The sequence below is a fragment of the Panthera tigris genome, chromosome B3 (genome assembly GCF_018350195.1).
Source record: "Panthera tigris isolate Pti1 chromosome B3, P.tigris_Pti1_mat1.1, whole genome shotgun sequence".
NCBI lineage: Eukaryota > Metazoa > Chordata > Mammalia > Carnivora > Felidae > Panthera > Panthera tigris.
This window is the reverse complement of record NC_056665.1, coordinates 135674158-135699084: the sequence shown is the minus strand read 5'-3', so window position 1 is coordinate 135699084 and position 24927 is coordinate 135674158. Positions and strand designations below refer to the sequence as shown.

The window sequence follows — 24927 nt, the reverse complement described above, 5'->3', positions numbered from 1 at the left end:
CATGAGTCTCGACCTCACAAACCATGAGATCATGACCTGAGCCAAAACTAGGAGTCAATGCTTAACTAACTGAGCCACCAGGTGCACCTACTGTTGGATTCTTATTATGACAGAGAGACTAAAGATATTTTGATCTGTTAATAAATATGTTCTTTTTGCCATATTGAGAAATTATACTATGAAATATAGCTCTTGAGGTTATAAAGTAGTATATTCATAAAATTTGCTAATATGCTACAAAACACTGGTAGGTGACAGGAAATTCACAAACTGTCTACCTCTTGGTTTTCTCTGAAAAATAGAGGTTATCAAGTGTTGAAAACTATGATCAATATATATAAGTGAAACTATTAGAAATAGGAAGAGTGATGGAAAAAACTCCATATGCAGAATATTTAAGGAATATATGAGACAATTTTGTTAAGGACAAAAAGAGTAATTCTGTCCTAAAGTCATTCTGTAGAGGTGGTGTGAAGGCTTTCTAGAATAAAAAAAGAGTAAAGTGAAGGACAAAAACCTGAATAGAAATAAAAAGTTGTAAAGGATGGTGTGGAGGGTGGGGGTGGAGGACAGAGAGAGAATCTTACCTTGTGTGGTCAAACTGGCTAAGATTGATGGGGAAAGTTTTTTAAGTGAACTTTATTTTTTTATTTTATTTTATTTTATTTTATTTTATTTTATTTTTAAATAGGAAATTTATTGTCAAAGTGGTTTCCATACAACACCAAGTGAACTTTAATATTAACAGTGTAGCAGTATAAAACCTGTGTTTGGGTTTGTTTTTTTTTTTTTTTTTTTTTTTTTGTCAATGTTTATTTATTTTTGAGAGACAGAGCACAAGCAGGGGAGGGGCACAGAGGCAGGGAGACAGAATCCGAAGCAGGTTCCAGGCTCTGAGCTGCCATCACAGAACCCGATGCAGGGCTCAAACCCATGAACCATGAGATCATGACCTGAGCCAAAGTTGGACGCTTAACCAACTGAGCCACCCAGGCACCCCTGAGTTTGGTTTTCTTTCACAGAAAAGGACAAAAGTTTTTTGGGTTACTGGTATGTTCTTAATAAGAAATTGCATGCAAAAAAAGCATTTGATAAAATATAGCATCATTTCTTAATAAAAACCATCAAGAAAAGGGATAGAAGGGATAGAAGGATCATACCTCAAGACCATAAAGGCCAAATATGAATGACCTGCCACTAATATCATCCTCAAGGGGGAAAAATTGAGAGCTTTCCTCCTAAGGTCAGAAACATGACAAAGATGTCCACTCTCACCACTGTTACTCAACACACAGTTGGAAGTCCTAGCCTCAGCAATCAGACAATATAAAGAAATAAAAGGCATCCAAATCGACAGGGAGGAAGTCAAATTTTCACTCTTCGCAGATGACATGACACTCTGTGTGGAAAACCCCAAAGACTCTACCTACCAATAAACTGCTAGAACTGATACATGAATTCAGCAAAGTCACAGGATATAAAATCAATGTACAGAAATCAGTTGCATTTCTATACACCAATAATAAAGCAGCAGAAAGAGAAATCAAGGAATCAGTCCCATTTACAATTGCACCCAAAACCATAAAATACCTAAGAATACACCTGATCAAAGAGGTGAAAAATCTATACACTGAAAACTATAGAAAGCTTATGAAAGAAATTGAAGAAGACACACACACACACAAATTCCATGCTCGTAAATTGAAAGAAGAAATATCGTTAAAATGTAGATACTACCCAAAATAACACCAGCATGCTTCACAGAGCTAGAACAAAAAAAAAAAAAAAAAAAAAAAAAAAACCCTAAAATTTGTGTGGAACCAGAAAAGACCCCAAATAGCCAAAGCAATCCTGAAAAAGAAAACCAAAGCTGGAGCCATCATAATCCTGGACTTCAAGCTGTACTATAAAACTGTAATCATCAAGACAGTATGGTACTGGCACAAAAACACTCAGATCAATGGAGGAAAATAGAGAACCCAGAAATGGACCCACAAATGTATGGCCAACTAATCTTTAACAAAGTAGGAAAGAATATCAAATGGAACAAAGACAGTCTCTTCAGCAAGTGGTGCTGGGAAAACTGGACAGCGACATGCAGAACAATGAACCTGGACCACTTTCTTACCCCATAAACAAAAATAAACTCAAAATGGATGAAAGACCTAAATGTTAGACAGGAAGCCATCCCTAGAGGAGAAAACAGGCAACTATCTCTTTGACCTCAGCCGCAGCAACTTCTTACTCAACATGTCTCCAGAGGTAAGGGAAACAAAAGCAAAAAGAACTATTGAGACCTCATCAAGAAAAAAGGCTTCTGCACAGCAAAGAAAACAGTCAGCAAAAAAACTAAAAGGCAACCGACAGAATGGGAGAAGATATTTGCAAATGACATATCAAATAAAGGGTTAGTATCCAAAATCTACAAAGAACTTATCAAACTCCACACCCAAAAAACAAATAATCCAGTGAAGAAATGGGCAAAAGACATGAATAGACACTTCTCCAAAGAAGACATCCAGATGGCCAACTGACACATGAAAAAATGCTCAACTTCACTCATCACCAGGGAAATGCAAATCAAAACCACAATGAGATGCCACCTCACCCCTGTCAGAATGGCTAACATTAACAAGTCAGGCAACAACAGATGTTGGCAAGGATGTGGAGAAAGAGGAATTCTTTTGCACTGCTGGTGGGAATGCAAACTGGTGCAGCCACTCTGGAAAACAGTGTGGAGTTTCCTCAAAAAATTAAAAATAGAACTACCCTACAACCCAGTAATTGCACTACTAGATATGTATCCAAAGGATACAGAAGTGCTGATTCAAAAGGGCACATGCACCCCAATGTTTATAGCAGCACTATCGACAAGAGCCAAAGTGTGGAAAGAGCCCAAATGTCCACTGACTGAAAAATGGATAAATAAAGAAGATGTGGTGTATGTGTGTGTGTGTGTGTGTGTGTGTGTGTGTGTGTGTGTGTGTGTATAATGGAATACTATTATACTGAATTACTGAATACTATTCAGCAATTAAAGAGAATGAAATCTTGCCATTTGCAACAATTTGGATGGAACCATAATGTATTATGCTAAGTGAAATAAGTCACTCAGAAAAAGACAAATATCATATGACTTCACTCATATGAGGACTTTAAGATACAAAACAGATGAACATAAGGGAAGGGAAGGAAAAATAAGATAAAAGCAGAGTGGGAGACAAACTGTAAGAGACTCTTAAATATACAGAACAAACTGAGGGTCGCTGGTGGGGTGTTGGGTGGGGGGATGGTCTAGATGGGTGAGAGGCATTAAGGAGGGCACTTGGGATGAGCACTGGGTGTTATATTACATGATGAATCACTAAATTCTATTCCTGAAATCATTATTATACTAATATCAACTAATTTGGATTTAAATTTAAAAAAATAATAATAATAAAGTAAAAGGATAAAAAGAAAAGAAATTGAACAAGGTTTTTCTTTACCTTTTCAATAATGTGTCTAGGAAACAACTATTCTGTGTCTTACCATAATTTCCTGTGCCCCAAGTCCTCAATTATTTAAGAGAACTAAGTCTTCTCAATTAAAACAAAAAAGCCAATTTTTAATTAGGATGTTACATCCTATATTTACTTTTGAAATCTTTTTGTCCTTGTGGTTAAATGGATAATTAAGTATTGTTTCATAGTGACCCTGTGATCCTGGTGAATTAAGTGTTTAAACCTTTTGACATTTCTGACAGCTTTTCATATTTTTGCCTTCCCAAAATCAAGTCCTTAATAAAATCTTGATCTCAAACTGGCTTTGAGATTTCTGAGAGGGCCTCTAGAAAATCTCAAAGGATTTTTTTCTTTTTCTAGTAAAATAAGATATTAGGTTTCCAATAACCAATTAGGTTTATTTGATATGTTGAATTGCATGAAAAGCATCATCAAATACAAAGAGATGCTTAACCTTCCCTAGCTTATATTTGTATAGGTAAAATGTTATGAAATTTCTAGCAATTTGTCATTACTTTTCCTGCTCATGACATAGCCTCCTGATGCTTTCCCTAATGTGATCATAATTCCAGTACTCTCAGAGGATCTGATTATAGCCATTTTTAAAGTCTTTTATCATTCACAGTTTGTTATTGTTTTTTTTCTGATGTTTTCCTGAAAGCTCTTGTGATCAACCACTAGATAGAAGGCTTTGGCTTTAGCAAAAAGAACTGTCTCTGAGACCCAGGAACAGTATGACAGGCAATACTGAGTACAAGCTTCTGGTGGTATTGCATGCTGCCGGCCTGAGAAAGGATTCCAGAACGCTGGTGGAGAAGCTGATGTGTTCCTAAAACTGCTACCCAAGATTAAAAGGAACAAAAGTTAATTAGATGGGGTTGGGGCACTTGGGTGGTTCCGTTGGTTAAGCATCTGGACTCTGTGCCAGCTCAGATCACAATCTCACGGTTTGTGAATTCGAGCCCTACATCGGGCTCCACGCTGACGGTGCAGAGCCTGCTTGAGATTCTCTTTCTCCCTCTCTCTCTCTGCCCCTCCCCACCCCTCTCAAAAATAAATAAACTTAAAAAAATTTTTTTTAATTAATTAGATTAGGTTGAATGAACTGATGAAGAAAGGTAATCATTTTTGTGTTTTTTTAGTTGGGAACTTTGCTGGCTCTTTAATGTTCTATTTTCTGGATATAAGGTTTTTCTTAAACTAGCTACAACTCACAAGAATTTAGTAGATTATTTTTGTAAACAACAACAAAACACTTGTCTTTTTCTCCCCCAACATCTGACCCTTCAGAGTTCAGAAACTCTTAGTATTTTTATTTCCATGCACAAGTTTCTCAATCTGTTCTCCTTGTAACAGAACATAATCAGAAAAACTAGTAATACCACCAAGGCTTTGCCTAGACTGTCATAGTAGAGAAGGATGTGCATAGAATCAGATATGACCAGTTTTAAGGAACTAAGGTTGACATGAAGGAGCCAGTGCTTACAAAGCCCTCTTGGAAAAAACAGGATAAGCAAATACGAAATGTTACTTTCTGAAAGGTCCAGGAAACTTAGAATATTTTGGTGACCTTAGAGATAAATTTACCCAAATCTAGAGGTACTGTAGATGAAGTATGATGACAAGTTACTGGCTTAGCATCCTAACCTCTAGCGGTTTCTAAAAGCCCAATCTGAGATTCTCCATAAACATTCCAGCAAAGCCAACATTAAAGGTTTATTTTGGTCAATTACCATTGACTGTCGCTGCATCTACATAAATAATTAGGCCAAATTTAATGAGACTAGTCTTACTTTGTGAATAAGATTAATCTTATTTTGATTATCTATGATCAAAACGGGGGGGGACTATAGACAGAAATTTTATGTTTCAATGGAAAACTATAACCCACCCTTGTGAATTATCAGAATCTAGTCCTGCTCACGGTCTTTGAGCTATTTGTCACCTCCTCATAAACTGAATCCTGCTGTCTCGCACATTTTGTCAGTAACTGGTATTTCCAATTTTCCTCCCACCCTGCTTACTTGGTGTCACTGAAAACTAAAACCTGACGGTCTAGATCCTATTGAGACTCTAGGTTGTCTTGTCCCAAAGCCCTGCAAGCCAGAGTAAGACAATTTGATTTGAACTTCAAAGGACTTGTGGCAATAGCCAGGGCCAGTCAGGAATCTCACCAAACACCAGCATCGCCCATGCGCTGCTCATAACCAGGACAGAGACACTGACGACCTCACTCTATTGTCTAAAGACACTTTGAGCCCAACATCTGCAAATCCTGACTGGCTGCCCTCTGGCCTTGGAAACTAGGTTTAGAGTCTACTGTCACCATTAATCTCAGGTTTTTTTGTGTTTGTTTCCTTGTCCTAATCTATGCCTGCTTCCTCCTTTGCAGATCTCTTACCTGGAAGCTCCTAACCCAAATCTACAGCAATCAACCTACCTTCCTTTTGGTGTGAAACTTCTCTCGAAGTTTCAGAGGAGAGAAATGTGCGGAACCACTCAGATCCCCACACTTGTCATAAGGATCATTTTAATGAAAACGTTAGAACTAAAGAAGATGCAGAAACTTTATCCCAACTTCCCTTGTCTGACTAAAGCAGAGCTTTCAGAAATATCATTTCCATTAAAGGGAGTAGTTACCTGTGAATTCAGCTGCTGTGGAGACAGACTGCCCAGTGCCACTAAGTATCAAAAGGCTCAAGAGAACCTTCCATATCTTCCCATTCCAGCCCTAACTCCCTACCCTACACTTTTTATCTTTGGCTACTGAGGGAGATGCCCATCACTGATATGCAGCAATGTACTGAGTACTGACTATAAGTATAAATAAACTTTGTCTTTTCTCTCCCAAATGTGTCTGTTACAGGCCCTCAGCTACCATTTCCTCTTATCTTCGATAATCAGATTGGACCAATCCTTTACTATTCCAAAGGAAATAATAATAGAAAACATATCAACACAGTCAAATAATGCCACAAAATAGGGAATGTCTGTTATGCAAAACTCCAATTTTATATGTGAGTCAGTAGGTGGCACCAAAGAAGAAAAAAGTATATCTTGAATCACCCACAGAACTACTCTGTGTCCCAGAAACCTAACGAAAGCTATTTCTCTAGATGGTCTGTGTTCTATTTTATCCTTAAATGTCTTAATTAGACTGAAAAATGCCTCCCTATCTCATTGAAAACAAACCAAAATAATCACAAAATAAAATCCAGAAAATATCTTGAAAAAATGTCCTATATTTCTGCCAAAAACTGATTCTGGACATCTACCTTGCTAAGTTAGACACAAATTATATTGTATTTTAAAAATATGGGGTCTTACCAGCTGTGTATCTGAAGCCTATAATCCACTAAGCAAAAGGATGAGCTCAGAGGAATTTGTCCTATAAGCTGGAGGAAAGGGAGCATTTTGGCACGTCCTATGCCTTTTGTGGCATTCCAAATGAGAGGGCAGGGATTTCTGCCATTCACTTCTAGAAATTTATGTGAAACCACAGAAATTGCTCCTAATCAAATGTTAGCCTTTACACAGACAGTAGACCAGAGAAGGACTGAGACCTTGCAATCTCATAGAAAAACTTTTTTCTTCTGTTTCTTAATTTAAAAAAATACATTCAGCAAAGTCAGGGAAGAATCCTCCCTTAAATTATTATTATTTTTTTTTAATTTTGAGAAAGAGAGAGAGTGCACGAGCAGGAGAGAAGCAGAGAGAAAGGAAGAGAGAGAATCCCAAGCAGGCTCCAGTCTATCAGCTCAGAGCCCTATGGGGCATGACCCCACAAACCACACGATCGTGAGCTGAGCCAAAATCAAGAGCCACCGAGGTGCCCCATTTTTTTATCTTCTTGTAAATTCTTAAAGATATCTCACATATTCGTTTTACCATTCTTCATCCCAAACCAACATCAAAGCAGCACATCACCTAAAATGTAGTTGCTCAACTAACCTCATTCAGCTGTATTGACTAAAATAAGGAGAGATGCTCTTCTATAGACAATGATAACATGCTAATGGCTAGGGAAGTGTTTCTCCCAATTCCTCTCCAACAAGGTCAGAGTGGGGGGCCTCCACTTACCCTGGCAAATTCCATTGGTTTGGGAAGAAGGCACATGACCATGACATCAAAGCGAACATCACAGACTGTCTTCAACCACTTGGTGACAAACTGAGGCTTCAGTTTTTCCACCAAACTTCCAACTTCATCATCCATCATATATGCCGTGGAGTGGAACCACTGAAACACCATGGCCACCAGCCTGGCCAAGCTCTCTGTAGGTGTGTTCTCACTGGGCGTGCAAAGGCTCACCTGGAAATGGGCAGATTAGACTCTGCTTTAGCCTTCATCCATTTTACATCATTATTAAGATTCGTTTAACGGCAAAAAAAAAACAACAAAAAACGGTTCCCAATAATCCATCTAAAGTAGGCAGTTTATAAATGACACAGGATCATTTAACCTAGAAACTGCATTCCTTACAGGGAGAGAAGTATTGCAACAATAATTTCCCCTCGAGATTGCACCTTTCGATAAGCCTTTTCTCCTAGAAGAAACCTATTTTGTAATCTACACTAGATCAATGCTTTTTTAAAAGTTAGGTCTGCAAAGTGAAATTTCATAAATATCTTCAGTGAAAAAATAATCTACCTATGTTTCCATTCTAAAATTATCAGATTTAGCTAAGGATTTTCTATCAGTAATAATTCTGAAAGCCTAGAGCCCCCTAATTCAGCACATTACAAATAGCCTTTTAAAAGCAGCTCATCGTTTATTCATTATTCATTCTGCAATAATCTTTTATGAAACACAATAGTAGGAGTCAGGAATGTACAAATAAATAAAACAGTATCCTTGCCTTCAAAGAGTTCATAATAGCAGTCATTATGTCATTAGGTAGTAAGCTCTAGGAGCAAAAAATGTGAAATCAGCAATTAAATACCAATTTGGTAAGACAAAACAAAACACAACTTTTTCAGATAACCATGTAAAAGCATAAAGAGATATATTACTATGGAGACTCAATCTATGTCTCCGTTGGGCAAAAACAAAAGTCTGCTTCTCTAACAGAACTGCCATGTTCAGCTTGCATGGAATTTGGGACTGGGATGTTTGATCTTTACTGAATGAATGTTGCCTGTGAATCAGTCAAAAACAATCAAATTGCCTGTGTTAATACAGCTCTGATTTTTCTGGTTGTATGCAAACTTGCCCTAAATAAACAAAAAGTACCACAGATACTGAACTTTCAAGAAAAATGTCATGTGTATAGATGATAGGATGCGAATGATCTGTAAATTATATTGACTCGGTTATTTCACAACATACCCTAGCAACATTCCCATCCATTTTCTGTCAAAGGTGCATTTCAAACAGTCAAGGGTCTGGCCGGTAGGCTTCAACACCTGGCTATTCATTAGAATCAACAAGGAAGCTTTTTTAAAAGTTCCCAAGATGCTAGGGTGGGATCTGGGCATTGCCATTCTTTGAAAGCTTTCCCAGGGAAATCCAATGTGCAGCCCAGGGTTGAGAGCCACTGTCCTACAATATAGAGTCCCACCGCTAAGGTTAACTTTTCACTATTCACTAACTTCTTTAAAAAGAACAGGAAATATTCCTCATTGGTGCAATGTTGTCATGAGAAATAAGAAAGCAGAGAATAGCTAACTTATTTTCTTACTAAAAACCATATTCCAAATTGACTGAGTAGTCTCTGGTCGTGTTTATCATCATCCTTGTTGTCAAAGTCAGTGTTATCCAGGGAATGGTGGGAAGAGGAAAGTCCCAGCTGCCGCCGGCGATTCAGCTCATATTCCCGCTGCTCAGCATGGAACTCGGCTTCTTTCAACAAGCTGCCAAAGATGAGAGATGTCAAGTTAGGTGATCGAAAAACACATTCTAGGTTATGACCTATTCAGAGCAACCACTTCATGAGTACTCAGGCATAACTGGCTGCTCTCCTTCCAATTGGTAGAAGTTGCTCCAACAGGCCTAATTTCAGTTCTTTACTATGTTGTACTCCATCCCCATTTCCAAAGTGAATAAACTGAGGCACAAAGAGGCTGCTTCCTCCAATCAATTAGAATCAGGCAGAACTGATGCCTTCTGGCTTCTAGTGTACCAACCATCCCGCTAGACGCCAATACTTCCCCTAGATCTAATCTGAAGTTATGTGGACCTCAAATGCATGGTACAAAGAGAGACTGAAGAATTTATACCCAAATGGAAAAATACTCAATATCTAATATTCAAAGATCTGGGAGGTTGGAAGATGGCGGCATAGGAGGACGCTGGGTTCACCGCGCGTCCTGCTGATCACTTAGATTCCACCTACACCTGCCTAAAGAACCCAGAAAACCGCCAGAGGATTAGCAGAACGTTGTCTCCGGAGCCAAGCACAGACGAGAGGCCTGCTGAAGAGGGTAGGAAGGGCGGCGAGGCGGTGCGTGCTCCACGGACTGGCGGGAGGGAGCCGGGGCGGAGGGGCAGCCTGCCGGCCAAGCAGAGCCCCCGAGTCTGGCTGGCAAAAGCGGAGGGGACGGACGGAGTGTGTTCCCACAGCAAGCGCGACTTAGCGTCTGGGAGGTCAAAAGTTAACAGCTCTTCTCGGAAAGCGGGAAGGCTGGAGGACAAAGGGAGGGAGAGCTGCTGAGCCCCCGGACTACAGAGCTCAGTGTGGTGGGGAACAAAGGCGCTCACCAGCGCCATCTCCCCCGCCCATCCCCCAGCCAAAACCCCAAAGGGAACCAGTTCCTGCCAGGGAACTTGCTCGCTCCGCGCAAACACCCAACTCTGTGCTTCTGCGGAGCCAAACCTCCGGCAGCGGATCTGACTCCCTCCCGCTGCCACAGGGCCCCTCCTGAAGTGGATCACCTAAGGAGAAGCGAGCTAAGCCTGCCCCTCCTGCCCCCGTGCACCTTGCCTACCCACCCCAGCTAATATGCCAGATCCCCAGCACCACAAGCCTGGCAGTGTGCAAGTAGCCCAGACGGGCCACGCCACCCCACAGTGAATCCCGCCCCTAGGAGAGGGGAAGAGAAGGCACACACCAGTCTGACTGTGGCCCCAGCGGTGGGCTGGGGGCAGACATCAGGTCGGACTGCGGCCCCGCCCACCAACTCCAGTTATACACCACAGCACAGGGGAAGTGCCCTGCAGGTCCCCACCACTCCAGGGACTATCCAAAATGACCAAACGGAAGAATTCCCCTCAGAAGAATCTCCAGGAAGTAGCAACAGCTAATGAACTGATCAAAAAGGATTTAAATAATATAACAGAAAGTGAATTTAGAATAATAGTCATAAAATTAATCGCTGGGCTTGAAAACAGTATAGAGGACAGCAGAGAATCTCTTGCTACAGAGATCAAGGGACTAAGGAACAGTCACGAGGAGCTGAAAAACGCTTTAAATGAAATGCAAAACAAAATGGAAACGATGACGGCTCGGCTTGAAGAGGCAGAGGAGAGAATAGGCGAACTAGAAGATAAAGTTATGGAAAAAGAGGAAGCTGAGAGAAAGAGAGATAAAAAAATCCAGGAGTGTGAGGGGAAAATTAGAGAACTAAGTGATACACTAAAAAGAAATAATATACGCATAATTGGTATCCCAGAGGAGGAAGAGAGAGGGAAAGGTGCTGAAGGGGTACTTGAAGAAATAATAGCTGAGAACTTCCCTGAACTGGGGAAGGAAAAAGGCATTGAAATCCAAGAGGCACAGAGAACTCCCTTCAGACGTAACTTGAATCGATCTTCTGCACGACATATCATAGTAAAACTGGCAAAATACAAGGATAAAGAGAAAATTCTGAAAGCAGCAAGGGATAAACGTGCCCTCACATATAAAGGGAGACCTATAAGACTCGTGACTGATCTCTCTTTTGAAACTTGGCAGGCCAGAAAGGCTTGGCACGATGTCTTCAGTGTGCTAAACAGAAAAAATATGCAGCCGAGAATCCTTTATCCAGCAAGTCTGTCATTTAGAATAGAAGGAGAGATAAAGGTCTTCCCAAACAAACAAAGATCTGTAAATGAGCAACAAAGACTCCTTTTTCAACCTGCTAAACAAGTCATAATTTTTTTTTCAGTTTATTTATTTATTTTGAGAGAGAGAGAGAGAGAGAGAGAGAGAGAGAGAGAGAGAGAGAAAGTGCAAGCAGGGGAGGGGCAGAGAGAGAGGGTGAGAGAGAATCCCAAACAGTCTCTGCCAGTCAGTGCGGAGCCTGATGCAGGGCTCAAACTTGCCAACTATGAGATCATGATCCGGGCCGAAACCAAGAGGTGGACACTTAACTGACTGAGTTACCAGGGCACCCCAACAAGTCATAATTTGTAAGAATAAGACCCAATGTTGGCAAGAGTGTAGCCAAAACTAGCAATTTCATACAATGCTTTTGGCATTATAAATTCATATGCACACTCTGAAAATCAGTTTGGTAATGCATCAATAGCCATTAAAGCATTCATACCCTTTGACCCAGCCAACCATATCTGGTCATCTACCCTAAAAAAATAAAAAATAGAAAAACAGCACTATTCACAACAATATTTATCACAGTAATATATAATAGTAAAAATGGAAGCAATCTAAAAATCTAAAGGTGGAGGGAAATAATCTAGATGAAAATTATGTTTCCACTAAAAATGGTAAATACAGAAACTATCTAACAACACGCAAAAGAGCTAATGGTATAATGTTATATCAAAAAATTATGATATACTGTGATTATAATTCTATAAATAAGATGTGCATTTGAGTAAAACTAGAAGAACATGTGCAACACTGATAATGATGACAGCAGTATAGTTGGTTTTTTCTTCTATTTCCAAACTCTCTGTAATGTTTCATTTGACAAACATTTATTGCATTTCTACATGCATCAGCCACTGAAGTAAGAGACACAGAAAAGAGTCTCTATCCTTAAAACATACAGTCCAACATTATTTCTTTAATTTTTAAAAATCTTGCTTCAGTGACTATTATGCAAAAAGAGAACAAGTCTAAAGTTATCATTTCCAAAGCTCCTTTTTCTGTCACGTGATAGGAGAGAAAGCCAACCGCCTGCACGACTGGGCTCCTGTCTCACTGGAGAGCCCGCAGCTTTACCCCAGTACCGAATTACCTAGAGCTCGCCACACTTTACAGTGCACAGTCAGGCCTCAGGCACCCCCTTCCCACCCCTCACTCTGAGGGGTGCCTCTGCTTCACTTTCCTAAAACTCTGCTCTGCACTATCACTCTGCTTACCATACTGAACCGCAATCCTGTGCTTCTGTCTTTATACTCCCTACATAGGTAAGGTGAAGGTGGAGACTACATTTTATTCTCTCTTGTCTCCCAAGTGCCTAACACACACTTGGCTGAATGAATGAATTAAAACATCGTCACTGGGGCGGCTGTGTAGCTCACGTGGTTAAGCATCTGACCTGGGCTCAGACCATGATCTCATGGTTTATGAGTTCCAGCCCCGCATAGGGCTCTGTGCTCTGCACTGACAGCGCGGAGTCTGTCTGGGACTCTCTCTCTCTCTCCCTCCCTCTTTCTCTGCTGCTCCCCAACTTGAATGCACGCACACACACACACACTCTCTCTCTCTCTCTCTCCCTCAAAATGAATAAATAAACTTAAAAAAAATCATCACTGCTTTATGGAAGGTGAGAGGCTAGGCTGAGGGCACCTGAAGTTGAATGAACTTTACCAATGTGCCAAGGGTGGCTCAAAACCAAGGTGGTGTTTCCGGTAGACCACTAACCAGCTGCCTGTTACCTGATCACAGCCTCCACGGCGCAGACCAGCTCCTCGGCACCGCATTCCCGAGTGTTGATGGGTGGAGGGGAGGTCTGATAGAGGTGGGTCTCCGACGCAGCCCCCACTTCATTGCTGTGATGATTCGAGTGGCATCTCTTGCAGTACCGAACGGGCCTGTTTCCGTGACGGCCACAGCAGCCCGCTGAAAAGCAGGTAACAACCGCTCTTCTTACATGGGAACTGCAGTTCTAGAAGCAAAAAATAGCGAAATCAACTAAAACTGGTCACTGAGGTAAATGGGGCTAAGAAGTGGAACAAACGGAATGTAAAGGGGCCTCCGAAAGTGGCTGCACATTTCTAAAGTTTCCAAAACACGGGTCACTCCTAACCAGTTACATTTCAGGCAGAGCTAAAAATGAAGGTAAGATGCGGTTTCTATTGGTGTGAGTGGCAGAAAAGCTCTAAAGAGGGAGGAGTGGAACTGTGTTGAAAAGCCCTCTGTAAAGCTACCTCAGTCATGGGTTGGGGATGGGGCGCTTTCTGGATTATTTCCAGTTAGTGTTTCAAGAGTTTTCAGCAGAAATATGGAGGAAAAAACCTAAAACTGTGGTCCAGAGAGAGTGCATCACAGCACATCAGAATAGGAAGGGAATAATTTCCCCCAAATTACTTTCAAATTACTTATCCACCACTGAAGGAGCAGATTTCCAGTGCAGCTCTCCTGTCCTTGCTGTGTTCAAGGACAGGTAGGGGGCCCTAAGCAGGCCTCCCACCCACTCACGCCCTCCGCCAGCATTCTTTCCATTAAGACCTAAAGAATACATCAAATACGTCAACAGACACCACAGGAATATAGCAAAACACAGCAAGAACCATTCATAGAACGAGCTGCTGACATCAACTATAGGCAAGGAGTCAACAGATGAAGGGATGCCAATGAGAAAAGTAGGGGCACGTAAGACAGATTCCAGAGTCCAAGGGGGCTATGTCAGAGCTGCCCTGACAAGAGGCAGGGGAGAGAGTCACCATCTGAGGAGCTGTGAGGAAACGCTCCTGACTTCTGCAAAAATATGTGTCCCAAGTCTGTGAGAGATGCCACACCATGTGCTCAACATCTTGTGTCCTAAGAGCTTTGCAGACTTTCAATAGAGCTTATAAAGATGTGAACACCTCGCGGGGATGTTATACTATAGGCCATTATGAACTCAGAGCCTGGTGAATATTTGAGACCCCTCCATGACAGATCTTTTGAGGGCAGAATAAGGAAGGAGGCCAGCACAAAACCTACACCAACACACTGACAATGTGTTGAACTGCCTATCAAAGCGACCATTTCAAAGTAGGGTTTGTTCCACCTTGCTTTTAGCACAAGGCTTTGGACACTGGTGTCAGCAAATCTCATTTTCTAAACAGGACTCAGGCCTACAAATCATAAAAGCCAAGTGTAACATTTTTGTAATTTTTTTTTCTTTTCATTAATAAGGTTTTTAAAATTATTTGTTAAAATACAGTGTGTTTATTCTGCAACTGAGGCCCAAGTCTTGTGAGCATCCAACTCAGTCCTGACTCGAAGTGGTGTATTTTTCCCGTGTGTCCTTCCTTTCTCACTCACACACTAACTTTCATTCTGGAAGCACAAGAACCCTTATTGGCTTAGGGCTTCTGCTTGCCACCAAACCAATACCACACCACTAGCAGTGTGGTATATATCAGAGCATGTTCTTAGTGTTTAATTTCTTCCTCTTCATTATAATTAGTCTTTGTTCCTCTGTCATTCCCACCATTCTATAAACAAGAGAATGTGGATATGGGTTTAGTGGGTAGTTATTCACTATAATAAAGCCCTGAAGTTTAAGGCCTGCAATTTACCATCCTATTTTCTGTTCACATATTATTTACATTCTTCCCACATGCAAATTCTTGGCTGGAGGTTCAAGGTCTTGTCATCTAAATCAAGTCCAGCTGTGTATGAGGCTCTTTAGGTTGGCTTCCTCAGGTATGTTTCCATTTGCCTTGAATCTAGATGGACTCATGGCTGCTTCAATCAAGAGAGTATGGCAGAAGTGATACCTATATGACTCTTGAGGCCAGATTTAAAAAGACATGCAGCTTCCACCTGGCCATCTTGAAATGTTCTCTCTTCAGATGCTTCCTCATTGGAATACTCAGAACTTTGTCCTGGCCAAGCCATGTAGAGAGGCAATGGGTAAGTCTCTTGTCAACAGCACTGCATAAGCCCAGCCTTCAAGTCACCCCACCCGAGAGCCAAAACATATGATCTGGAAGCCTCTAGATAATCCCAGCCCCCAGTTATTCAAGTCTTCCCTGATGAGACCTCCAACATCATCAAGCAGAGACAGGCTATGGACTGTGCCCTGTCCCAATCCCTGACCAACAAAATCTATGAGCATAATTAAATGGATTGTTGGTTTATGCTACTACATTTGAGTGATTTAGTGATTTCTTATGCAGTTATCTGGATACACACCAACTAGGAGTCAACCTGCTTTATCACCATGTGCTACCAATTCTAAATAATATCGGCAATAAAATACTTTGCCCCAAAATAACCTTTGCTTAAGTTCTAACCAATTCTTGTGGTTCCCACTAAGTTTTAATAAGCCACAGTCAGTCCTCAACCCATGTGGACTCAGTGATATGCATTCATTTCAAAAGTAAAGTAGAGAGATTTCCCAGAGATTCAAATTCAGATGGGCATAGTTTCTCCAGCTACTCTGTTTCACTGCTTTGAACTTTAAACATAAAAAAAAAATCCCAACCTGTCTCACAGAATGACAGAATTGACATAAATCAAAGTCCTTCTCTTTACCTTTACAATCTTGATGCTTATTTCAAACCCACTGTTCAACTGTAGGAATATGTACTCCAGAAGAGGTAGACACAAACTGTACCCAAAGCAAGCTCAAACAATTCTGAACTATCACGAACTTAATGAATTTTCTCTAAATTAACTTTCATATAAAACACATTTATTAAAGGATAAGTAATAAAAATCTGCTAATTTGAAATTTATTACTAAAAATAATTTTGTCATATAAAGTAGGGCAGTGTTAAAAAAATGATCCACTCTGGGTATCAAATATGTTAGGTATACCACCAGAGTCAGGACATACTAATTTGGAATATAAAACTGCTTCTCATCCTCGTCCCTCCAGCTTATAAAAGATTCTCAAAGTAGGATATAGCCTCAGGATAAAAAATCAAATCAAAAATATGCTGACTGGCTGCACAATCCTCTGTTAAAACTTCAGAAAGATAAAAGATGGTGATGCTCAGTTGAGCCTTTCAGCTAGAAGAGGGCTTCTAATAATTTTAAGGGCAGACTGAAATGCCCCAAGTACAGAAAGGACCGTCCCCAAAAGAATTATAGAGGCGGTTTGGGGGGCACTGAACTCCAATGAGATTTATTGAAAATCCACAAGGTTTTACAGAAAGTCTTATTAGCAAAAGCGCCATCGACTTAGACTACAGGGACAGACACAGTTCAACATGAAAGGAAGTCTATGGGACCCGACTTCTGCATCAGGGAGCAAGCTAAGGGAGCCCCTCAACTGCACCATGTGCCATTTCTTCTCGGAAAAGATGTTTCAGAGAGTAAAGAATGTAGGAGAACAACAATGGATTAGGGAACTACTCCCAGGATGTAAAACCACATCCTAGTCAAGGCACACTCGCTATCCCTGGAGACAGAGGAGCCGTTGTCATGTTCGTGGCTGGAGCTGCTACAGTCCTCCGACAGCTATGTGCTTCCATTTCCTCTTCCAAATGGAGGCCTACTCCTGTCATCCTGTCCCTGTCTCACCATCTTGTGTAGGGTGTGGAGGGGGCAGGTAACTTGCCTTTTTAGTTCACAGGTCTCTGGATCAAGAGAATTTGTACCCAAGGAGTTTCATCAGTGACCAGACCATATGCAGATCACAAGATGATGAACTGAAGCCATAAATGGATTTAAGACTTTAGGAGGTCTCGTAAGGTGGTGAAAGTATTTTACATGTGGAAGAAATGTAAGTAATTATGTCCGGAGGGTAGATTATGGTAGATTAAATGTGACCACGGAATTCTTGTCGCTCCTTTTCTAAAGGGGAGAGGTCTATGTCCCCACTCCTTGAATCTGGGCTGGACTTGGGACTTGCTCTGACCAGTGGAATGCAGCAGAAGTGATGCTGTGTGACTTAGGAGCTTCAATCTCAAAAGGCCTTGCGACTTCCTCTCTCATTCGCTCAGAACACTGCTGCCTTGTGAACAAATCCAGCCTCGCCCCCTGGAGGATGAGACACCTAATGGAAAGAGGGAGAGCCAGACACCCCTGTCATCCAACCATTCCAGCTGTCCCAGCTGAGGCCCCAGACATGGGAGTGAGCTCATCTGGGGCCAGCCAATCCCTAGGCTACCCACCAATTGACTGCAGGCACATGAGTGAACCTAGGGGAGTTTATCAAAAGAACTGTCTCATTGAGCACAGGCCAAATTGCCAATCCACAGAACTGTGATCAATAAATGTCTGTTGTTACAAGCCATGATATTTTAGATTATGTGACAACAGATCACTGAAATAGCCCTCCAAAGGTACCCACTCATGACCAATTCCTAAACATTTAAGTGACTTGTACATGGTCTCATAGGTAGGTGGGGATAGAGCTGGCCAGAAACCAAGGCTCTCAACCAACTAATCCAAAGTTCTTTGTATGATGCCTTACTACCTTCTCTTGTACTTTTCAACAACTAGAACAAGAAAAGAAGATGGAAATGGCTCAGGGAAACTGTTATGAAAAGTGGCTAAAGGCAATTTGAAGGTAGAATCTTTAACTAGAGATTTCATTCATCTTACATCTAAATGAATGTTTTCTATATAAATACAGTCAGTCTGGGTATGTTTTTGACACACATATATTGAACTATTTGCACTCCACTTCAAAGCAATAAAGATGTCTAGCACACAAGATACATCCTTTACCAAGGTTAAGGTAAAAGCTTTTTGTAACTAGAGTCACATATGCTTTTATTTCAGATTACATACCAAAAACACTGTGCGTAAGATGGGTGAGCAAAAGCAGAAATGGAAAGAGAGACCATTCGGACACAGTAATCTTGCATGCTCAATGATTTATTTTCCCCCTTCAGGAATACAGTGACATGTACATACTGGGAAACCGTGGTGCAGAAATGAGGCAGATGTCAATGAATGAATTTACATACAAACACAGCAAATCATGCCCCCACCACACAGATAGTTTGCTCTTACCTTTTTCTGACATATAGCAGATATTTCAGCTGTAAGGGGAAGGTACACAATATATTAACAAAGAAAGACAGCCCATTTTAAATGAGGGCAGCCACGAAGGTGAGTAAAAGCAAGCTTAGTAACACAACCTCTAGACCTGACCAAAACAGCTTCTCTCTTGTCTTATTGTCATCTCCCTGTGTTTGATGAGGTTAGGAACACCTCTATGCTGCAAATACTTCCCCTATTCTTAAAAGTAATTCAACCTCCTCAGACATGACTTAGAATTCAGATCACATTAGGGGCACCTGGGTGGCCCAGTTGGTTAAACGTCTGACTTTGACTCAGGTCATGATCTCACGGTTCGTAAGTTCGAGCCCTCATCAGGCTCTGAGCTGACAACTTGGAGCCTGGAGCCTGTTTCAGATTCTGTGTCTCCCTCTCTCTCTGACCCTCCCCCATTCACAGTCTGTCTCTCTCTCAAAAATAAACAAACATTTAAAATTTTTTAATAAATAAAATAAAATAAAATAAAACAAAACAAAAAGAATTCAGATCATGTTAAAGCCAAAGCAAAATAACATTCATCTCACCTCCTCATCTGACATAGAACAAAACTGAGGTTTGCATAACTTCTTCAACATCACACAGGCTATCAATTGATAAAGGCAGATCTAGAGATAACATCTCTGGATTCCCTGTTTACTGTCTTCCATTATGCTACGACACCAAGTTGATGTGATATATTTAGAGCTTCACCATGGAGATGATTTGCTATTTCAAAACTGTAGAAAAACCTTACTAACTTGGATTACTCAGAGACAAATTATTGATTTATATCAGTCCTTAACTAGTGTAAAACCACCTACATGCTCATTTCAGAGAAAGCAATTGGCAAACTCATGGATTGGCCAGTTGGAGTAAGGCGCTCAAACTACTGTCTACTTCAGGATCAACAAACAGATACATATTCTTTTCAGTGGGCACAGCAATTATTTTTGTGAAAATTGATGCTTGAGAATACTTGAAAATAATTTTTCCAGGAATATGTTAACATTCCCCATGAAATAGTTAAGTGTTCAAAAAATGAACTGAAGCATTACTTACAGTATAGTCTATGTTAAAATTTATCAAAAAGGTCAAGATAAATGTCTCCCAAACTGTCTGGAAATTATGAATTAGTAGATGCTAAACTGATGAAATTTATAACTCAGTTTTTAAAACTGGTTTTGAATAATTAATGGTTATTAACAGTTTGATATCTTAGAGTCTGTCTTAACCAGAAGTTAGTGTCACACCTCTAGATAAATAATTAAAAGTTATTACAAGTTTTCTTCCAAAGATGAATATCTTCTGGAGAAGGTGACCAGAATTCAGCAACACATCTGATATTTAAAAATGTAGTTTTCGGGGCGCCTGGGTGGCTCAGTCGGTTAAGCATCCGACTTCAGCCAGGTCACGATCTCGCGGTCCGTGAGTTCGAGCCCCGCGTCGGGCTCTGGGCTGATGGCTCGGATCCTGGAGCCTGCTTCCGGTTCTGTGTCTCCTTCTCTCTCTGCCCCTCCCCCCTTCATGCTCTGTCTCTCTCTGTCTCAAAATAAATAAATGTTAAAAAAAAAAAAAAAAAAAAATGTAGTTTTGCTCCTGACTATAGACTTCACCTTGGAGCACTGGCAGTTCACTAACAAGGTAGCCTAATTTAAGGAGGGAAAAATTTACCTTTACCCATAAAACCCAAATCTTTTCACAGTTATTCTTATATAAATTTTCAAAATGTCTCTTTGAAGGATATAGAGGCTGACATTACTGACCCATTTTACAGACAAAGATCATTCACTAATTTATTTCTTAAGGGTGAGATGACCTAATATTAAAAGTTAGACTACAGGGCACCTGGGTGGCTCAATTGGTTAAGCGTCTGACTTCGGCTCAGGTCATGATCTCGTGGTTCGTGAGTTTGAGCCCCGCATCAAGCTCTGTGCTGACAGCTTGGAGCCTGGAGCCTGCTTCAGATTCTTTGTCTCCCTCTCTCTCTCTATCCCTTGCCTGCTTATACTCCGTCTGTCTTTCTCTCTCAAAAACAAACATTAAAAAAAAAAAAGTTAGACTACAAAGAAATAGTGTAATTATCATCAAGAAAATGGCCTTAAGTTGTTTGTTTTTTTTTTAATGTTCACAGAATTTAGTTAACATAAGATTTTTACAGTTCTTCTTAAATATGGCCTTTCATAGAAAGTCTTCTATTATCTACCTCTGAAGTCATATATCAAAGCTCCTATGGACCCCCAGCTTTTCCACCTTTCATCTTTCCTCTGCTTTCCCGAATAATTTTCCCTGGTCATTTCAGCCTCCAATTAAGTGGCTGGGATACCTGCTTCCAGATGTGTGAAGGAAACCTCTGTCTGGGACCTGCCACCTTACAAGACATAGCTTTCAGAACTCTAACCAACTACAAACATCACAGTCCCGTCTTTTAACTGAGATGAGTCACCTATACTTTATCCCCACTTTACTAGGGAGACTGAGTCTCAGAGCAATTAAATGATGTTCCCTAAAAACACAGAGCTAGTAATAGCGGTAGGAGAAAGCCCCATGATTCAATGTTCTTCCCACTGATGTTTCCTATTCCCTTTCTGACCTGGCACAGCAAACATCATTGGCAATGCCTGTTATACATACAGAAAATCTCTTAAGACATAATTCAGCAGGGCTTTTGTCACACAGAATCTTAATTCCAACATCTACCCTTAATTTCGGCAAAGGTGATACCTCTTCCTTCATTATTAAATGTGTGGGTATAAGGAAGACATTGATCTAATGCTTCATCTCAATGACTATTCACAGAATATAATACTTTGGTTACTGTCCTTGTAAAATAATACAGTACAAAAGGAGACAAACCAACCATGCCATTAGTCATGATTACTTATTATTCATCCTTTCTCATGTAAACCATACCTTGAGGCAGAAGCACATCAATGAGCCATTCACTGTGGTCCCTGTAAAGAAAAGCAAAATTCATTTTTGAGCTTCTTTGTAATGTTACCCTTCCACATGAATGTTTATAAGCTGCACGCTATTACTAAGAGGCTTTCGATAGAAAGGAAATGTCATTAAGAGCACTATCATAATCAACTTTTTAAAAGTCTAATGCATTGCAGCTAAATTATAAATTATTGGCATTTCATCATATTCACTTATCTTTAAATGATACTTTCCAGATGCTAGTGAAGCCAACCAAAGTACAGCATGATGTGTACAACCCTGAGTGTGATTCTGTGAAACTAACAAGCAGAGAGAACCCATTTGAACTATACGTCACGTTTGAAAGCCATGGTTTTCTTTTCTTTTTCTCTTGTGGCCTTTTTTAACCGGGTCACTTGAAAATTGGAGCTGTTTTATTAAGTGTCACTGCTTTCTCTTATCACATGGGGAGAAGTACTGCAATTTTTCAAAGCTGAAATCTCTCAAATGAAAATTTGCTATATATCAAATATTTGACAAACTAACCTTTAAAAAACAGAGAGGTTAGTGGGAAATGTGGGCAATGTAACCAATTTAATAAAACTGGTTGTTCTTATCTTCTCTGGTTACCCTACTTTCTCTTCTTGGAGGACTCTTATACCTACCCCGCAATCCTCTGGCTGCATTCTTCGCAGAGATACAATGGGGGTGGTTTATCCCCTAGAGCTACTGACAGGGAAGGGTCGATACACATCTGAAACACAGGAAAAGGCAGAATGAACTCTCCTGTCCTGTTTATCACAATCCCCACATCGTAAGTGCAATCGTGACAGATTTTCAAAAGCAAACTGGAATAAATATTGTTAGTAAAACCCATTTTAACCTATAGCTATTTTTGCTGCACTGGCTGAGGAGTCCACACTGGAGATGTAAATGTGGCTACTGTGGTTTTTCATTTCTCCTGTTGTCTGCAGTTTCAAGTGACAAATAGTGTCAAGAAATCCACCCTCACTCCACAAAGAGAAAAAATCTTGTTCAATAGTGGCTCGAATTGCCTCTGTATTACTCGTACAGTAATTCCTTCTCGAAAGTGGTAAACATAGCAATCTCTCTTTAGGAAAAGGAAAACATATCAAGATTTTAAAATCATAACTGCTACCAAAATTCTGGCAGTAGAGAATTTTGCTTCTTAAAAGAAACCTCATTCAAAAAATTTCCCATGAAATCTAACACTGAGCAATTTGCTTTTCTTACTCTGAAATCTAAGTTCTATATCAGTCATCCAATGTTACATTTTTAGATGTTTTTTCCTTACACACATGACCTGTGGTTTGCTTAGCTCTGTTCAATTTTGGATTATTTATGGCTCAGTTTTCATGAGCCTAAGCACAGAGATGAAAAGTGTTAATTTTGCTGTTGATCATCAGTGTATTTTCCAGTATCTAGATATTTAAAATCAAGTGAATGCAACTAGCTAAGTTTTGTACTTTGCATCCTGTTAAATGTCTATAACTTACCAAAGTCATTTTGAATTCTGTTTTCCTGTCCTTCAGGAAATAATGAATCCATGCTATAGCTGACTGTACAGATAATGTGCCTAGGACACAAATTCCTCTGGAACTCCACTCTGACTTTTTTTTTTTTTTTTTTTAGCTGTTTTTACTGATTTGGGAGGAAAAATGAACTGAACTTATAACCCAAACAGCCTGACATTTAAAGTTAAAACCCTGAAGAATTTTGTGTGTCATCCTTGCACAGGGACCATGCTAAACTTCTCTGTATCATTCCAATTTTAGTATATGTGCTGCCGAAGCAACTATATGTGCTACCTGAAGAGTTTCAACAATTGGGGGAACAAGAGTTAGAACTCCTAAATTTCAATCGTTATACCATCAAAATCTGTAAATTATATATTCCCTGATGTTCCAAGTCCAGTGTGAAAATTTTCCTTAGATAAGTTTCATGCTTCTTTTAATGCCATGAATAACTACTTTTTGGTGTGTTAATCCAGGATTAGCAAACTTCCTGGAAATGATCAGAGAGTAAATAGTTCAGGCTTTGTGGACCATACGTTCTCTGTCACAACTACCCAACTCTGCTGTTGCAGCATGAAAACAGCCATAGACAATAATACACAAGTAAATGAGCACAGCTATGTTCCAATTAAACTTTATTTACAAAACAGTCAGTAGCCCAGATTTGGCTATGGGCCATTGTTTGCTAACTCCTGTGTTAGATAATTATCTGGGCTCCAAAGTATTTCATAAAGTGATCTGCAAACAGAACCAAGGAAAACCAAAAGCAGAGTGTGATATAATGAACTCTAAGTTCCAACATATTTTCATTTTGAATCCTGTAGGAGCTTTTGGCTCTTGCCTAAAAAATACTTTTTTGCAATGTATTGCAACCAAAATAGATAATACTTTTCTATTTGGCTAATCATCACTGCCTAGTGATAAAGCTCACGAATATGGAGAGAGTATTTTTTGGACGGATAAATCCACTTTCCCTGAGTCTTTTCCATGTACCCCATGAAATCTGTTCTTCAAAATAGTTACTTTACTTTCATTTCTAGTGAGTCATTGATACTCCTGTCAGGTAAACATATTTTTTCATTCCATTCAAAAGGAAAAACTCCTAGGCTGTTAGAACTATAATCACTAGTGATTAGCTAGGTGACCTCTGACATGTTCAATGAATTAGTTCATATGACCCATCACATTTGTGGATAGTAGGGTCAACTCTGTTTACTCTGAACAGGCCAGTTTACATCCATATTAATATGTTCATATCTGACTGCTGCATTAAAAATAGTTATTTTCCGTTTATAAATACAATGATGCCCAACGTAGAGGCTTGAGAAAATGGAGAGAATATTTAAGTAACTCATTAACCCTCCATTTCGATGCAATCACTAATAACATTCTAATGAGTATTATTGGTTGTTTTTCACTATAAATATGAATATAAATGTATATTTATGTGATTTTTAAATTAAATTGGCATCATACTATACAAATTCACGACTTCATTTTCATTTAACATTATTCTATACCTATCTGGATGTTGCATACCCTCAACCTATATGTCATATGGTCATATCTATGTGAGTTTGAGGAGTGCTTATATTGTAATGAAAAAAACAATACTGAGCCAGACCTGTTGTCGAGCAAAAACAGCCCAGCACTGAAATCATTAACAAGAATGTTACCTTTCCAAGGAAGCAGAGTAAAAATACAAAAGAAAACTCTTCAGGAAAACTGGAGTTCAGAAAGTAAAATCTGGAGGGCGATAAAAATGTTTAGGCAGACAGAGATGGTAGTTACACAGCATTGTGAATGTGCTAAATGCCATTGAATCATTCCCTTTAAAATGGTTACTTTTATGTTATATGAATTTCACTTCAATAAAATGGGACTTTAGAAAGTAGGATGGTGTGGCCTGTCCTGTACAACTGGCTACAGGGACCAGCTT

The 24927-nt window shown here is 39.9% G+C and overlaps 1 protein-coding gene and 1 non-coding gene across 12 annotated transcripts in view; both read right to left on the bottom strand.

The window, feature by feature from the left end:
* Nucleotides 1-24927, bottom strand: part of UNC79 (unc-79 homolog, NALCN channel complex subunit) — a 270072-nt gene that overhangs the window by 140667 nt on the left and 104478 nt on the right. For all 11 annotated transcript variants that reach the window (XM_042990436.1, XM_042990435.1, XM_042990440.1 and 8 more), the window contains 6 exons: nt 22119-22207; nt 21448-21488; nt 18511-18539; nt 13266-13495; nt 9184-9355; nt 7584-7814 (listed from right to left, as the gene is read on the bottom strand). In XM_042990436.1, the coding sequence (XP_042846370.1) occupies nt 7584-7814; nt 9184-9355; nt 13266-13495; nt 18511-18539; nt 21448-21488; nt 22119-22207 (792 nt within the window). The remainder of the gene's footprint in view (nt 1-7583; nt 7815-9183; nt 9356-13265; nt 13496-18510; nt 18540-21447; nt 21489-22118; nt 22208-24927) is intronic.
* LOC122239806 lies at nt 23166-23269 on the bottom strand. The gene has a single exon (XR_006219192.1). It is a non-coding gene; the product is annotated as a U6 spliceosomal RNA (small nuclear RNA).